This window comes from Notothenia rossii (genome assembly GCF_949606895.1).
Source record: "Notothenia rossii genome assembly, chromosome: 11".
NCBI classification, from domain to species: domain Eukaryota; kingdom Metazoa; phylum Chordata; class Actinopteri; order Perciformes; family Nototheniidae; genus Notothenia; species Notothenia rossii.
In genome coordinates this window covers 10,899,530-10,917,444 of record NC_136910.1, presented here as the reverse complement: position 1 = coordinate 10,917,444, position 17,915 = coordinate 10,899,530, and the positions used below count along the sequence as shown (strand labels likewise).

At 40.5% G+C, this 17,915-nt stretch overlaps 2 protein-coding genes across 2 annotated transcripts in view; both read right to left on the bottom strand.

Annotated features, from left to right (window-relative positions):
• The window catches only part of LOC307024403 (protocadherin-15-like), a 169,955-nt gene that overhangs the window by 3,952 nt on the left and 148,088 nt on the right, over positions 1 to 17,915 (bottom strand). The window contains exons 32-36 of the mRNA XM_079658474.1: positions 17,271 to 17,381; positions 5,239 to 5,260; positions 4,637 to 4,675; positions 4,422 to 4,495; positions 2 to 39 (exon numbers count right to left, since the gene is read on the bottom strand). Coding sequence (XP_079514600.1) covers positions 2 to 39; positions 4,422 to 4,495; positions 4,637 to 4,675; positions 5,239 to 5,260; positions 17,271 to 17,381 — 284 coding nt within the window. The remainder of the gene's footprint in view (position 1; positions 40 to 4,421; positions 4,496 to 4,636; positions 4,676 to 5,238; positions 5,261 to 17,270; positions 17,382 to 17,915) is intronic.
• LOC307024345 (protocadherin-15-like) lies at positions 5,267 to 13,909 on the bottom strand (the record flags this gene model as incomplete). The annotated part of the gene is made up of 2 exons (XM_079658406.1): positions 5,267 to 13,520; positions 13,899 to 13,909. The coding sequence occupies 2 exons, from the start codon at positions 13,907 to 13,909 to the stop codon at positions 11,939 to 11,941; spliced, it is 1,593 nt and encodes a 530-aa protein (XP_079514532.1). The 3' UTR covers positions 5,267 to 11,938.

Genomic DNA, 17,915 nt, shown 5'->3' with positions numbered 1-17,915 from the left:
ATCAGTTTCCTGCGACTGCCGTACTGAGGAAGCTCATACCTGGACAGAGGAAGGAGAAGGAAAAAGAAGACAGAAGATTACAGATACAGTAGAATAAATGAGAAGCGTGCAGGGCAGTCAATTCAGTTTTTTAACAGACAATAACGTGTGAATCACCAAAGCCATGGCAGGTCTTTGAGCAAGTGACACGCACTGCTGAACACATGATCCACACCACAGGTCACGCCTACAGATATAATACATCAGTAAATGGAAGTTGTAATGTTGTAAAACAGTTTCAGTCAATCAGAAATGAAAGGGGACCTATCATGCAAAATGTACTCTTGTACGTCTTTTATACATGAATATGTGTCCCCGGTGTGTCAGGGAACTCACCAAGTGTCAGAAAACACAATCCACTCTCTTTTCCTCCATACCCAAATCTCTAAAAACGGGGCTACAACGGATCTGATACAGACTGATACAGATTTGAAAATAGTCTGACGTCAGTGACGAGGAGCTCCGCCTATATGGCCAACTCTCCACCAATCAGGGGAATGAGAGGTTGCCGTGGCATGGTAACAGCATGGTAACAGCATGGTAACATGCCGCTCGTAACTCGGCCCCCTCCTTTGCAGGGGGGCGTGTTCAGTTGCAGCGCATGCAAGACAGGGTGGAGGAGAGCAAAATAGAGCGAAATGAGGCATGGTTAAAATGCATGATCTGTTTGTTATTTTGAAAAAGAAAACGTATAAATATACCTTATGTAGGTATGGCCCTACAATATATTATTCAAATATAGCATGATAGGTCCACTTTAAGACAGGAAAGAAATGTGCTTCACAAAAAAAACGGTTGCATTTGGCTAACGCTTATGAACAACCACTTGACGGCCCTGACGTCTGACTCCATTGATAAGCAGTGTGTAAGGACTTGCTTAAGCAAAGCTGACTCACAAAAAGAGCATTTTGTTGCCAGAAGACATTTGAAAAGAAACACTGCTATCCATGTTCCCTCCCTTTTGTCTCTCTGTTGCCAGAAGCGCTGCCTGGATCTACCGGCCAAACAAACTGTGTTGTGCATCATCACTTGGGCTCTGTGCCCTGAAGCAAAAGTCTGGGAGCTAGTGGGTCAAACAACACATCTTAACAAATGCTATTCTGCAAACCATGTCCCAGTGTGATTAAAGTAACACATCAGCGGGAAGTTGTTTGGCTCAATCCGAGTTGTACAGAAAAGTTCTCTCGTGTAATCACTCACTTACAGTCAACTGGGGGGGAGAAGTTGCCCTCCCATTACAATAAGTAGACAAGTAATAACAAAATGGAAGAGGAGAGTGAATGACGTATGTGTGTGGGTGAGAAGAAGGGGAGGTGTGTAAAATAAAAAAGAGGCAAGGGAAAGAAAGGAGAAACAATGGAAGGGACAAAAACAAAGTGCGGCCGTTCATAAATGTTGCAGTTATGATGCGTGCAGTATTACCTCCGCAGGCTGATGTAATGAGTCTTAACATTCAGCTAAAACGTGCTCATGGGATTTCACAGTCATTAACCCGCAGACTGAAACTGAAGTGCACACACAATCAAATTACTAAAAGGCTAACTCTTTGCTTAGAGTGGTCTTTTTCCCCCCTCTCCTCTTCTCTTTACTACTCCTTCTCACCCTTCCCCCTTTCCATGTCTCCACTAGGGGACACTCATAAACTGAGAATCGGTTCAAAGCTGCCAGAATGACTGGCATCACAGCCAAGACTCCATGGTGTGTTTTGTAGCTGTGTGTGTCCGGACCAAATTGGATGACATGCTTGTTCCAAGAGGGTCTCCAAATTCTACATGATTGTTTAATGATCAGTCCACAGCTAGACACATGATCCCACCGGCTGAATCATGAGAAAGGATATTATTACTCAGTTTTGTTTTGAGTCCATTCATTTTACAGGAACAATGTCAATTTAAAAAGGTGAACCATCAAAGCATGGGCTTCGACACAAAGCAAAGGGATTGAAATATTTACCAGACAGAGGGGGCTCAATAGAAAAGTGCTTTTGTAAAACCAAATGTTTTTGGAGCTTAACGCATCCCAGGGACTAAGAGTCAGAAGCTGCTCTTGACCTTCTGTCTAAAAAACATGAAGCTGTAACCATGAGAGTATTGGATACATTGTTGGTGAGGAAAAAAAATTTCAGCACAAAACAAGCAAAATCCTAACTCGTTTTTACTTTGCTGGCGAGTGGAATTTGTAATTATTGGATGAAGAAAGCCATTTCTCCCTTTTCCAGCTATAGGCTAAGATTAATAGGTGCAGCGTAGTTTTAAATGCACAGAAACATGGGTGTGGTTACATTTGAGCACGAAACCCAAAAAAACTTCTTCGTACAACTTGTTCCCAGCCTTAAACAAGTTGAACACATACAGCATCGTTATGGACAAACCTTTATCCTGCTCCTGTTTAAAAGATTGAAAACTGTATTTCCACTGCCAGATTTGACTCTCCTCACCGTATACTTCTCGTGTGGGTGCCCTAACCAGCTTCCCGACACACTACTCAACACCCACGCCAATAATGATTTTGAAAAAGCAAGATTTAATCCCTTATTGCTCAGTACAGTTAAGCATTTTACTCTTGACTACAGGGCAAGAATAATTTGGCTTGTTTTGTTGTGTGTTTTTTTGTTTTTCAAAACATTAGCCCTGTGCTACACACGGTTCGAGTTATTTCCAGTATCTGTATAAATCCAATCAGAATTATGCCAATGGCAGATGGCAACGTTCCCACATGCAGAGAAAATCCAATTTTGATCTCGTCTTTTGAAGACGGATGAAAGAAAAAGGTCAAAAGGTCATGGAACATCCTTCCAAATGGATTAGTATAGCTATGGAAGTAATCAGCGGAAAAGCTGAAACTCAGGCATGAAAACCTGAGAGGTCAGTATAGCATTTGCTAGCATAGTCTTGGAACAAAAAGCGGACATTTTACAACTGAGACAAACGAAGTGATTAGATCTGATTCCTGTGGGGTCACAAAGTCTAATTTCCTGCTCCTGTGTGCGTTCAGAGTCAGACATGACTTTTTGGATGTTGCTCTAAGCCAACAGCATCTGGCCCATTGTCTGCTCCACGGCTGGCTGCCTGATTAGCTGCTACAGTATCGTAATGCTAGGCAGAGAGAATTAGCAGTGTGTGTGTGTGTGTGTGTGTGTGTGTGTGTGTGTGTGTGTGTGTGTGTGTGTGTGTGTGTGTGTGTGTGTGTGTGTGTGTGTGTGTGTGTGTGTGTGAACGTGAAAGGGTATGTGTTTGTCTACTACTGTGTATTTGTGTAAGTGTGGGTGGGTGTATAAAATCAAGTTACCCGGAGTCTGCAGCTAAAATTATAACAGTGACACAATGCATCGAATATAGCGACGTGGTTGCAGAATAATACAGACACATACGTGCGTACGCACACACGTGCGTGCGTACACACGTGCGTGCGTACACGTACACACACACACACACACACACACACACACACACACACACACACACACACACACACACACACACACACACACACACACACACACACACACACACACACACACACACACACACACACACACACACACACACACACACACACACACACACACACACACACACACACACACACACACACACACACACACACACACACACACACAGCGTTTAGGTTGGTATGAGGCACTGGTGTCAGGATCCCAGGCGTAACGTGCTGTGTTACTGATGCGATCAGCACTAACCAAAGCAACAGCCAAAGGGCTGACACCAGGCTCAGCTGGACACAAATCTCACTCGTGCAGGAGGACAGATGTTTCACTGATGTTGGAGGACAAAGGTCAAAGATAAAAACCTAGAGGAGATTGGATTCCTATTACTCAGTATCTTTATAATGTGTGTCATTCTTGGTAAAACTAGTGTGTGTACAAAATATAAAATGTTTTAAAATGAGGGCTAACATATCTCTTCTTTTTTTTCTAACACAATGCTCTTTCTGGAGCTGTGATTGGTTACTGTTTAGAGTCGCAGTTTGAGCTTTTATTTTAAAATTATAATTATATTAGGAGTATGATTTTTAGGGCTGGGCATTAGGGTTGAAATCAGTATCTTGACTTAAATAAATATATATTCTGAAATGAATAGACCAGTATCATGATATTGTAAATATGTATATACAGTGTATATATGAAACCTCATTTTGTATGAACCATGTTCCATTGCTATTCTTTAAACAACACCAAAAATGGGAACTTTTAGCTATCTATTTATTATTCAAATCTATGAATTAATTTTAGTTTAACATAAGGATAGAAGTATAAAAAGGGACGGATAGCATCCAAACAATATGTTATGATTACAGGAGAGCAAACAGAGACACTAGTCAACAGAATATGTGCAAACAGCAGAAGGTAAAATGTGCATACGAACCCGTGATCATAGTTGTAATAATCTTGTGCGTAGTATTCTTGTCCGGGGTCGATGCCAGACTCCATCGATAACTCCTGTTAGAATGAGAGACCATTATAAGTAGCTTTCCACCCACAGAGAATAGTAAATCCACCACAAACTGACACACTCATGTATTTATACTTTTGTAAAACACACGGGGAGAAAATAAGTATAGAGTAAAGAGAGACAGATACCTCTGGTCGGAGCAGAGAGGGTCGGAGAAGTTGCTGAGTCTGCCAGAGGACAGGAGAATCGTCAAAGACAAATGAAAGAACTTAAGGGCTCTCCTCCAAAATAGTAAACATCTCATTTGGAAATGTAAAGTCAATACTTCATGTAATTTATTCAATATGACAAAGTCAAAGAATATCTTATCAGTGGATTTGACCATATTAGATTTCAGAATAAAATGACATGTTTAAAATGTTTGCATTTCGTCAAATGGTTGGTATTCATACGGCTTCTCGGGGACGATGTATATTCAAGGACAAGTGTGCCAGAAATGAGCGAATGGATTACTCTATATTCAAGTTGTATTTGTATTACCACTGTTGTTCCAGTAGGTGAATATTTCAAAAGGATCAGTTGACCTTCTTTAACTTTGTCTACGAGGATACAATCAGTGTAAAGATCTCTATTGAGAGCAGCTATTGTATGCTGCTCTATCTAAATGACATCAAACAGAACATAAGAGAGGGAGAACAACAACATGAGGGGAAGAACATCAGAGGGAAAGAGGGAAAAGTCAATAACACGCATGCAATTGTCAAGCATTCATCGAGAGACAGTCACCAACCTCATGTTGTCCATATCCCCGCCTGGAAGATCAAAGAGAGAAACAGAGAGACTTTTATTACCGAGAAAACCTGTCATTAAACATCATCCGTCTGATGCGCTTCTAATACATGTCAGCACTTTGCTGTGCATTTTCCAGACTACAGAGTAAATGGCCTGTTTAAATCCAGACCCAAATGAAAGTGGTCCCTGGAAATATATTACATTTAACCCAGTTTCCAAAAAGAAAGCAAGAAGATGAGGTGTGTAAGTGGGTGGGATTGTGAGTTGAGATAAACGGAGAGAGAAAGAGACCGAATGACAAAACAAAAGAGAACATCTCTAAATAATTCCTGCACTGTCACTCACGGGGTTGGTTTATGCGGTAAATATTCAGATTCCTGCTTAACAAACACAAACTAAATCTTGAAATTCATCAAACAAGCATATCTTACTTTTGAGAAATGGTAGATGGGGTGTGTCAAAATTAAAATGATATTTTACTTTTTGTGAAACGACTATAAAAGCTAACATTTATTATTAATGACTACAGTGCTATTTGTTATGAGAAAAGATACCAAACGTGCAGGTTAAATGTAGAATTGGACATTTTACACTTTGTTTAGCATAAATATAGTTATGTGCCGGTACTTATTTGTTAGATATTTGCTTAGAAAAGAGACATTTTTATGTAGTAGCAACATTTAAATCCTTGGAAGTAAATAAGGTGTTTTTTTTGGTATGGAAATTGGTGAAGATCTTAAAGGATATCCTTAGGTGTTTCCTTACGTTTAAATTGTACAATAAGAGTCCACAATGGAGATAGTTTCAAAACTACGTTGTACTAAAATCATTTAAGCTCTGTCAGTAATTTTTATTGACTGCATGCTACTACATCAAAGAACATTACAGTTCAAAAAATCTATCATTACGGTAGTCGGATAGCGAATTGAAATTCTTTCCATATATTTACCCTTTCTCCCGTGAGACAGGAGGCTTCACTCGGTCAAGCTCATTTTTCACAGCCATGAAAGCAGACGGAGAGCCATTGCTTACTTTCTCTTCAGCCCAAATCCAGAGCATAATTGCTCTGGGCTTAGTTTGACATCAAGTGAAGACAGAAAATCAAACAAGTCCGAAGAGGATGCTCTCAACTACTTACAGAGGGGTCATTTATGTCAGCTAAGTTGTCCGCGAGGCTATATCCACCTGTGTGTAGCTTGTTATTATGATATTTCTACTCCTACTTTTCAGGCTAATTATTATGTTACATGATGTGGGTTATGTGATACGATGTGTGAAACCTTTTTGGTCAAAAAACAAATGACAAGTTGCTGTTTTACTGGCAACCAGTGACACGCAGCTAACTACTGTACATGCTAGCTAGCGCTACCATTGCTGCTACTCTTAATGCTAAACTAAGCTACGCTAATTATCTCTTGGCTCTTGTAGTTACACATTTGCTGTACACACAAGAGTAGCATTAAACTACACTTAAGTTATTGTTATTCCCAAAAATGCTTAACTTTTAGTTTCTGTCCTTCATTTCACCACGTATATTGGGTCCACCCAGATGGTGTTTACAGCACTGTGAAATTAAGAGTTACTGCTCTGAGAAAACCTACCTCAAACGAAGTGTGTAAGACAAAAGGGGCAAACAAGAATGGTTAGGGACAATGACATGGAGTTAGACACAGAGTGGAAAAAAGAAGAGGAAAACACAATGCTGGGATTATAACAAAACAAACAAGAAAAGCCAAAGGGAACATCACAAAGAAAGAAATAACTATGAAAAACTGCCCCAAAACTCTCTGTTCATACATCTCAACTATGTTGCCAGCAGGATGTATTGTCATGTGAAAACAAGGTAATGAGCTGGTAAAATGAAGATGTATCACAGAACAACAAATGGCGACTTTTAGAGGACATCAGACTCTCCTCTCTGTTGTTAGTGTGCACACACACACACACACACACACACACACACACACACACACACACACACACACACACACACACACACACACACACACACACACACACACACACACACACACACACACACACACACACACACACACACACACACACACACACACACACACGAACCACCTGAGCATTTCATTTAATACATTCAGATGGGAGTATAATTATGCTTCTTAGAACGCACAAAAGCACACTTCAAGGTGAAATGCAAGCTTAGCCATCAGGTTAAATAAAAGTGTATTGAAGGACATATAATTGGCTGGATAGAAAAGGCTCATTGGGGGAATGACTGGCGGGATTAAGATGAAACGGCTGATCCTTGGGTGATATACTGGTTAGAATGAAATAGCCCTTTCACATGACTCATGTGTGTTAGTGTGTATTCTCTATAGATTATAGCTACCAGCAGTATGTACCTAGCATCGTGTACTGTGTGATTTGTGTGTGTGTCAGCGTGTGAAGATAAGTCTATCGCTGTGTCCTTGTTGCTCTGACAGACACATTATTAGGTACTCTCGGGAGAAAAAAAAACACACAGACAGCTATCTGATCTCCATCACACACACAAACACGCACACATCGGAAATTATTGAGTCCCGCTCTTTGTGTCCTCTCCACCTTGTCTCGCAGTGTGTGACAAACTGAAATAATGAAGGGGAGACAGACAAAGACTCAGAATGAAACACCAACTGAACTAACACAGACTTCCTTTCTCGTTTCTCACTACCCGTCTTTCACTGCTCTGTCACAGAGTTGTGTTGTGAAGGAAATAGTTTCAAGATAACCAGGTCTCCCAACATTTTCCGGAATAAACTTCTTTGTAAGTCATCTTGGTGCTGTCAATGGAAGCCGAAATAGCCATACTACAGCAGCTTCATATTTATACTGCACTTATGATCCAGGGTAATTTGGCATTTCTTAGGTTTTTATTTTATTGATGAATGTAGCCAGACACATATACACATGCAGGAAGTGTAAATCATTTCGGACCCTACCCGGGAACAATCAATATCTATAGAGAATTTTGCACTGGTCTGTTTGGTGTGACAAAAAGGTTTTGATTCTATCAAGTTTGAAAATAATAAAACATTTTGATAATCAGTTCTTGTTCCTTGCCCTGTCTATGTTTCCAATGTAACTTTGTTCCCGGATCTTATCTATAAACTTTGTAAATAAAGTGTTGACACCCATAAATGGTGACCAAATCAACAAAAACAGGATGTAAATTGTAATAAATTGGAACTTTTCTATAGGTATAGAGGTTTGTTCAAGTGGTCACACACATGTTGACACACATGCTCAAATGTAATTGTCTCACCTCATAGCAATTTGCTGCTTCGATGTCTTGGTTTCCCATGATAATCTCTGTAATAGCGAGGATTTACATTTTGATCCTGTGACTTTACAAGCCACTCTCTCTCCATTTCTTTTATCTGTGTTTTTCATTTCAGGTTCAATTAAATGCAGTCGCCTTTACTCAGAACTGTAAACAATACATATTCCCAAAGATGTCAAAATGATGTCTGTTATATCTAGCAAAAACACACAATAAGAAGTGAAAGAGGAAGCTGTGGGATACACAGAGTGAGTCTGTGCGATGGCATGGTGCACACTCGGGTTGAAAGCTAATCTCAACATAAAACCTTTTTCAACCCAGCCAGCTGAAACCGTAGTATTGCCTGCAACCTGTATAATGCAGCGTGTCTTTGTCTAAGAGTACACGCTACACCTGTGTGATTGTGTGTTAATGCTTAAAGTACATGAACCTTTTATAAATTCATAGCTGAACAACACAAACTGAACAATTTCCCAAGCTGTGTGTCCTAACAAAAGCTCTATAGATTCCACAGGAGACAATGCATATCCTGTCATTGTGCCATCCCCACTGATATGACCATCAGGGCTTCTTTTATGTGGCTGTTCATCATGATTTAATCCAATTGCCTAGATATGATCATCAGTGTCAGGCAGGTCTTCGGGGATGGATGTTATTCTGTCACTTCTTGATGACAATATGCGTCTGGAGATAAGTTGATGAAACTGTTGTGAAATCTGCCTGCTGACAGAGCCATATCCACAGGCTTTGATTCCACACTGACAAGTGCATTTGAGACATTTTTAAGGCAATGTCAGCGCTTCAAAGGCTGTCACTTCCTTCCATATCTGGTTAACTGAACATCAGAGTTCAAATTAGAGATTGATATGTCACTCTGTTTGCTTTATAACAGCTGCAGATATTTCATCAAAGGAAAAGGGAAAGACCTGACATATCTTACAAGTTGTTACAGATGACATCCCTGGTCAGAATCACCTGATCATTTAAACCAGTTATATATATATTGTGGCTACAGTGATAAAACATGTATTTTCATGTACTGTAATGTAGCCGTGTAAAAGATGAAAGAAAAAAGGTATATCAAAGAGGCGAAAGTCAACATACATGAAAAGGACACATGCTTTGCAGAGAACTGAGTGTGAATTAGTGATACCACTTAGATCAAGAAGAATAGCATTTTGATAAAATAGTGAGTCACAGCTATTTTATTGGACTTTTAAATTATCCTTGTTAATATTTGTCTGGTTAAAAAGTTTTTTTCTGCCAGGTCATCTGACACATGACATAACAGATGGAGACATAAAGCTTCTGCTTTGAACAGCGATGTTACTTCAGTGTATGGTTTTGTGTTTTATTTATTGTAGCAACACATTGGTGCTATAATGAATACCCTTTGAAGAAATATCAGAACATCATCAAATGTTTAACTCCAGCGGTGAGATTCATTTCGGCCTGTGGTGTGACCTTCATTAAAACTCATATGGGAGGAGAGTGGAACATTGTATTTCCTCATTAATATGCTACAGATGTATGAGGCTGTGTACATGAGTCCCTCTGCACACTGTTGTGGCATAATCAAGAACAAAAAGCTGCACAAATGTGGTCACTGTCAGTGAGTAGATGCTCCACTTTTCACATGACTACCACTGCCGCACTATTTTTAATGAACATGATTGGGGTTCTATCTACCACTACAGGTTAATGTGAGGGCCCATTTCTAAAAGGTCACCAGCACTCAGGCGGTTTTTACAGGGATTTAAAGTTTTGGAAAATAAAAATAATTATTGATACTATCCGTAAGCACCACATATTTATTGAGAAGAATGTTGATAGCATTTTTGTGTATTTTATATTAATGCTTTTCAAAAGTACCCACGCAATGAGGGTAACCTTTAGTAAAACAAGCAAAATAAGCCTGTAGAAACAAATCATAAAAACGTTAAGAATAATGTGAATAAAACATCAATCGACATTAATGTTTTGGACATGTTCCACTATATTTATGGTCCTACGAAAAACACGAATACAAACTACGAATTCAATATTTGACAAAAATGGAACAGAAACATAAAGACAAAAGATAACGGCCACATAAAAAATATAAAAAGATGAACCCTATCTCTTACAAATGTCATGTATATATACATGAAACGTTACCCTGGCAGGACTAGATTTCCTGGTTATATCATGCAGAATTTAAAATCGTATATAAGTAATGCCACTTAAAAGTGTAAGTCACAGCTACGTTCAGTAGCACAACATAATTGGAAAAATATAATTGTAATTTCTAGGAGACAGGGTGGAGAAAAATACATAATTGTGCATTGATTGAAAAACAAACACAGCTGGAAAGACGTTTGCAAAAAGCAACCTATTGATAAGAACAGATAGATATTGTACTCAGAGCATAATCAGTGATTCTACATCACTGCTAACGTTAAATAATAATACAAATGGAAAGTAAAAACAGATTGTGAAACTGAAAATGTCACTGTCCCAACGAACACTAATAAAACGCTATAGTTGGCAGGTGTAACATTGCTCCCTCCTCCCTCGATTTTCCTTTTCACATCCACTACTTATATAATCAACTGTAAGACGTACAGGAAGCATATGTGAAAACCACCACATCATTTAATTCGCTTCTCACAACAACAAGTGGGCACATCAACAAACATGTGTTTTTGATTGATTATAATTTGTTGTTCACAACAATGTCAATTACTTGGCATGAATGAAAGATGGTAATGAGAGCAGTCCAAATGAGAGTTAACCAGGAGACATTTTGCTCATTTATAATCACTTGATTTCACACAGCTCCCATCTGCTGCTATTTAAGCCCATTATCCTCAGCGTTAATTAAAAAAATGTTGTTTATGGTGAAAATTTAAATAATGACGGTGCAGATAATGAGTTTCAAAAAAACTACTACTGGAATTTCTCAATGCGGTTCCCTGAGATTGGGAGACAAATAAAAAAAATGGACCTGTATATAACTTCCTCCTCGTTGCTTCATCACTCCTTTACGTCAAAGAGAAGTAGAACACAGTAACTGAGAGTGGAAGACGTTTCCAGCTATAGCAGGACTGAACACATTAGGGCTAAGCAGATTGTGACCTTTATTGCTGTTACACCCCCCCTCTTCTCTTTCTCTATTCAGTACCATCATTTGAGCGGAGAAACAATTCTCTCTTGAGTTTGTATCAGGCCAAGTTATTTTTGTTCCTTATGTAGAAAACATGAAGTCCTGTTGCAAGAACACAGTCGCGGCGCGGCAAAGAATCAGCACAGCATCACACTGAGCTATGTAGAGCAACAGTCCCTTGATGATTGCGCGCCAACTACGCAACAGTGTTGAGTAATTCCCCTCTGTGTGCTTTCCACATCATAAAGGCAAAGGCTAGAGCATTGTAGACTGAGAAGGGAATCGCTTCTCAAGTTCTTCCACGATGGAGTTCATGTTTGGATTGGGTTGAATCCGTGGAACGGAGGCCGGAGGACCCTCTGCTTCCTTACCTCCCTCCCCTCCTCCCTCTGACGCTAGCGTCTCCAAGGAATCCAGAGAGTCCTCCGAGGCTCGGCTCTTCAAGACCTTCTTGAGGGGGATCTGTTTCCGATCTATCTGGCTGAACATGTTGGCCACCGACTTCTCAATGTCCGCTATGTTTTGGATGCTCTTTAAGATTCCTTTGAGCTCTTTTCGAGGAAGTTCGGGCTCCACGGGGAGGGGCGGCGGTGGCGGCCGGAGGGAGAGCGGGCGCAGGGTCGGGGCCTCCGAGAGCGGCGGGAGGACAAAGGTGGAAGGACGCAGAAGCGAGGGCGACATAGGGGGAGGGAGAGGTGGAGGCGGGGGAGGTGGCGGCTGAGGTGGGGGAGGAGGAGTCTGCTTTCCTGTGTGGTTGGAAGAAGGAGGGAGAGGAGGAGGAGGGGTGGACGGGTGGTGCGGAGGTGGAGATGATGGAGCAGATGTGGGAGGTGGAGGTGGCGGGTGTGGACGGGTTGGTGTGGGAGGTGTTGGAGGTGGTGGGGGGGGAGTTGATGGAGGATCGGGGATAACCTCCAAATGGACCTGAAGTGTTTCCTCCGCGCTCTGATTTCCTGTTAGATTTGCCCCGAAGCGCCTCAACACAGGAGGAGTTGGCTTGTGACACGGTGGAGGGGTCCCTCCATCGCTCTGGGTGACGATGATACTCGGGGGACCCTCTCTGGTCTGAGGGGTTAGAACATAGTGGGTGGGGGTGTGCTTTGGATGTGGAGGAGAATCCGGGTAAATAGAAAGTATGATGTCCGGCGACAAAGATCCTCGAGAACCTCTGTTCTGCCTTTGCCTCATTTCCTGGAGCGCCTGTTGCTCAAACTGCCGGGCTTGTTCTTTGACCGTCAGCTTGGGTTCCAGACCCGGGCTCCCCAGGTCTGAATCCAACCCACGCTCAAATCCTGAATCCAGACCGGCATCTTTACTGTCCTTGAACTCGGCCTTCAGAAGCTCCAGCTCACACTGAATGGGATCCATGACCACTTGCCTTCTCAAGGTGTCGTACATCTCCCTTCGATGTAACCTTGATGGGAGAGTCCAGCTGTACCCACCTCCTGATCCCCAGCCATTGTCACTGCCACTGTAACCTCCGAAGCCCACATCCCCTCCAGAAGAGCTCAGCCTCAGCCAGGCCTCTTGGATTCCTTTCCTAGAAGGGGAAAAATCCCCAAGAAGATCTTTTCTCCTCTGGCTTCTCCCAAGAGTCTCTGGGCTACTCAAAGTCCCGTCCTCATGGTAGATGGGGTTTTTGATTGTCAGGGGGTTTTCATCTGAGAGAAACGTGATGTTGGACTCAGACTTGGGCAGGTTGTTGAGAACTCGTCCGTTAGCAACGCACTGACGATGTGCCGCAATAGCTCGTGTGGCGAAATCTGAGATCAGACGTTGGTGGTCGTTTTCGTCCAAACTGCCACGGCTGCCGCCACCACTGTGTTTTGACCGATGGCTACATGCATGAAAGAAAATGTGAGAAAGAAAAAAGATGAAATGAAGGAAGGAATAAAGGAATTGCAGATAAAAAAAGGAGGAACAGGAATGTTTAGTGAATTGGAAAGATGTAATTATATAAATCGAGGCCAAATTAAATAGAAGAGGGAGATAGGGACTGAATTAAATTAAAATTAAAGAGGAGAACTGCATCGAATGGTTAAGTGAAGTGTTTTATAAAGGGGAGAGACAACAGAAGGATACATAGAGGCAGAAAAACAAATGAAGTGAAAGGACAGTTCGCTTTAAGATAAAAAGATAAACGAGGACAGGGATGAGAGGGAAACGATGAGGGGTGTTAAAGGAGGTGACATATTCCTCTTTGTGCTGTCCGTACCAGAGGGACATGGGATAGAGCATTACAAAATACTCTTGAAACACAATGGGAAATGTTTAATGTATGCTAAAAGCGGCGAGCTACAAAGACGCTTCAGCATCACGACTGAAAACAATGCTGGATCTGTCGGGGCAGGGATGGATATCTGTGCCATGGAGTTCTGAGAGTATGCAGATTTTCCCTTCAACAAAAGACAGGTTGACTGAAGGTTCAGTCATCTGGAAAATAGGTTGTTTAGTTTATGTCTTTGTTGAAACCCTGCATTCTCTTGGTACTTCATGGCACATGGCTGGCTACTTCCAAGCTAAATCCACAAATGCAAATTATATAACCAATCAACCACATATACTTTCAGCAACAAAGCTTTGCCCTCTGATCTACCAACATAACACATAACATATTCACTGACAAGAACGGATACAAAAAAAAACTAAGGCAAGAACACTGACAGCATAGTATCAAACTAATCCCGGGTGTGAAGCAATTTCCAGCATGATATACTCACTTTTGTCTGTCAGTCAAAGATAAAAGGTGGATGGAGCAGAACAATGGAAGATGGACCATTCAACATGAGAATAGGAAAAAATATAGTGATGAAATGACAAGTTTCAAAGTTGGGAAAGAACATTTTTTGTGGAATAAAAACCATTCTAATTATTTTGACACACATCTGTTATTGTTAAATAAAGAGTACCGGTAATACTCCTACATTTTTAACACCCGCAACCATGTCGGATAATTGAATCAAAAAACATTATTTTAGCTTTTTTCCTTTTAGTCACTTTTTTTTTTTAAATAGTTGTTTTGGAATTAATACTTGGAAAATAATAACTTCATTTTAAAATAGCTGATTATTCCAATGCATATCATTCTGTTACTATTTAAGAATTGTACTTGGCCAATCAATTAAAATAGCAGATAAAAGACAGTCAGTAATGACCTTTAGTTATTGCTATGTGTATAACTCAAACAACACAAGTGATGACAATCAAATGTGGCATTTTGCTAAATCACCTTGCATATATGTAACTTTTTAAAAACATGCTTAATTGAATGTCTCTTATAGTCAGTTAAGGAACACTTCATTACTAGTAGGTAATTGAAAACAGACATTAAAAACCCAACTCTGTCAAGAGAACAGCCAAAGGTCATTAAAAGTTGAAAAAAAGGCCTTGAAAAAAATCAGTCCACTGAGCAGTTTGATAATGGACATTAATTATGAAAGTGCACATTTTTGCACTTTCCAGGTTTTAGCCTCTTTAGGGATTATTTAATCTCTACAAGATGGCAGTGAGACACCCACCCACCCCCACCCCCACACACACACACCCACACCCACACCCACACCCACACCCACACCCACACACACACACACACACACACACACACACACACTTAAACATGCTTATCAATAGAATTAATTACCGCCCAGGGTGGTCTTTATAAATTATGGGCTGCATTTATTTCAATTATCTCATAACCAAGTTCATTTCCTCACACATTTTTCTGAGGATTTGTGGAGGGTTAGCAGAGGATTGGGCTGGACACACACACACACACACACACACACACACACACACACACACACACACACACACACACACACACACACACACACACACACACACACACACACACACACACACACACAGAGAGAGCGAGAATTCCCCTGTTGTCATTTGGAGATAGTTTGTTATATCTTGCATATGAATTGCTCTCATGTTAATAGGAGTGGGGAGGCATATCAAGGACAGACAGGGAACCGGTGATGCATGTAATGCTGATAAGAGTTCCTCTCAACTTCTTCTTAACGCTCCAGTGAGGAATTATAAATGAACTATCAGTGAATTGCCTTGAGTGTGTGTGAGTGTGAGTGTGAGTGTGAGTGTGAGTGTGAGTGTGAGTGTGAGTGTGAGTGTGTGTGTGTGTGTGTGTGTGTGTGTGTGTGTGTGTGTGTGTGTGTGTGTGTGTGTGTGTGTCTGTGTCTGTGTCTGGTTGTTAAAACGTTCAGCTAAAAGTTAATACGGTGTATGCACATATACAGTACTGTAGTCACTATTAGACTTGTTTAACCAAATCAACCAATGTGTCAAACCAGGAGAAATCGGAAGGGGATAAATTAAAACTGAATTCGCTAGAAGATACAAAGGAATGAGGAAGATACAGAAAGTGGTGAAGAGAAGGGGCTACATTTCCCAATAATAAAGCAACTTTTTGAGGCAGAAGAGAGTAGTAATCAGCACTTTTAGGAGTTGAGATGTAGAATGGAATTAATTAAAAGTAATTTCCCCATAATCATCTGAAAAAGCGCATTTGTATTTGCTCAATTTGCTGGCCATGTCCGCAACCTTATGATTAGGAATACTAGAAATTTAAAAACAAACAAATGACTTGAAAAGCAAACATTCAATAGGCTCATATTGGTCAATCTTATACAATTAATTTTGAGGATTTTTATTTTGAACAGCGACATTGAAAGCCGCCAAGCAATGACAATCTTAAAGTGAAATTGAGAGGCTGAATGTCTGGCCTTCAGTTTATCTTTTGTATAGTGAGGGCATTAGAAGAAAGGAAATTGACAAGGAAAGAGCTGAATGCCACTGAGATAAAATTGCAGGGTTTATTGCTTTCAAAAATCTGAGTTGTGTTAGTTTGATGTCGGGTTACACGGCTTTGCTTAATGTCGTGTCAGTTATTTTGGCCATTGGACAAAGTGAAATGTCAAAAAAAGAGCCACATGAGGCCACATCTCAACAGACACAGATGATACATCCTTTCAAAGGCTCTAAATCTACGAGTTATTGTGGAAAGTTCAACAAAACAACTTTAGTACGAGCCCGTGGCTGAATCTGAATGTCATGTTAAATGTAATGTTTTCTGTCCTATTTCAGATTCTGTATTTGAAAGCACTCCAAAATGTTCATAAAGTAAATTATATTCAAAAGTGCATTAGTCCCAAGTGTGTGGAGCCATCTTTGTTTCCTTTCTTTTTGTCCCTTTTTATATTACTTCTGAAATGTATGAAAACAACCTTAGCTCTACTTCAGTGTGAAGCATCTTTTATATTTTGATACAAAGACCCATCTAAAATAATGACTAATTTAATCTCTTCTTCATATTGTTTATGATTATTTTCCTTATTTCTCCAGTGTTAGTGTTATCATTCCCTTGCCATTTGAAATTGTGATTGTTTAAAAATGTAGAGATGCAATGTTATTCAGCTGACTGCATGGCTGGATACCACGAAGCTCTCAAAGTAGGAAAAAGGCACGCTGCCAAAGTGTGGAGCTGAAGTGTAACAGCCATAGAAATGTGAGTTAATGCCTCAGCTCTGGCTCATTAATGCAAATGCCACTTTCACACTTCACTTACATGGCGTTGTCACCAAGCTCCTCGTACAGGTTGTTGGCAGTGCCTCCGCCAGGTTTGCCTGTTGGCAGGGCCATCTGGATTCGGGCTGTTTTGGCACACTCTGCCTGGCGTCTGGACACATTTGACAGGAAACAGTTAGTTATTTAAAGGTAAGTGAAAAATCCCAACCTTACAAAGAAGTGAAACAGTCTTATTGGGGTTAGAGTGGCTATATTTATAGGTGATCCATCTCTGTATGTGTCGTTAAACAGTGCTCATGTCAACTGTTCATATATATCTGTTTGTTGTTAAGGTCATACTTTTTCATTTGTCAATCCAGCTCTTTGGATTCTGATTGAAATATCTTAATTATTGGATGGATGACACTGACATTTTGTTCAGACATTGATGATTCGCTGTTGATGGAGCCCACTGACTTTGGAGTTTGCCTGACATTTTCTCTAGGACTTCAATGAGGTTGACATTTCTATTTGTTTTTGTTGTTGGATGGAGACCTTTTCCCCCACACATATCCCTCTCAGGATGAATTGCTATCACTTTGCTGATCCTTTAAGATTTCCTCTATTTCAGTACAATAAGAATAATAATTGCTTTATCACAAAATACCTACAAAACATTCCTATCAATTGTACTTTGCATTTAATG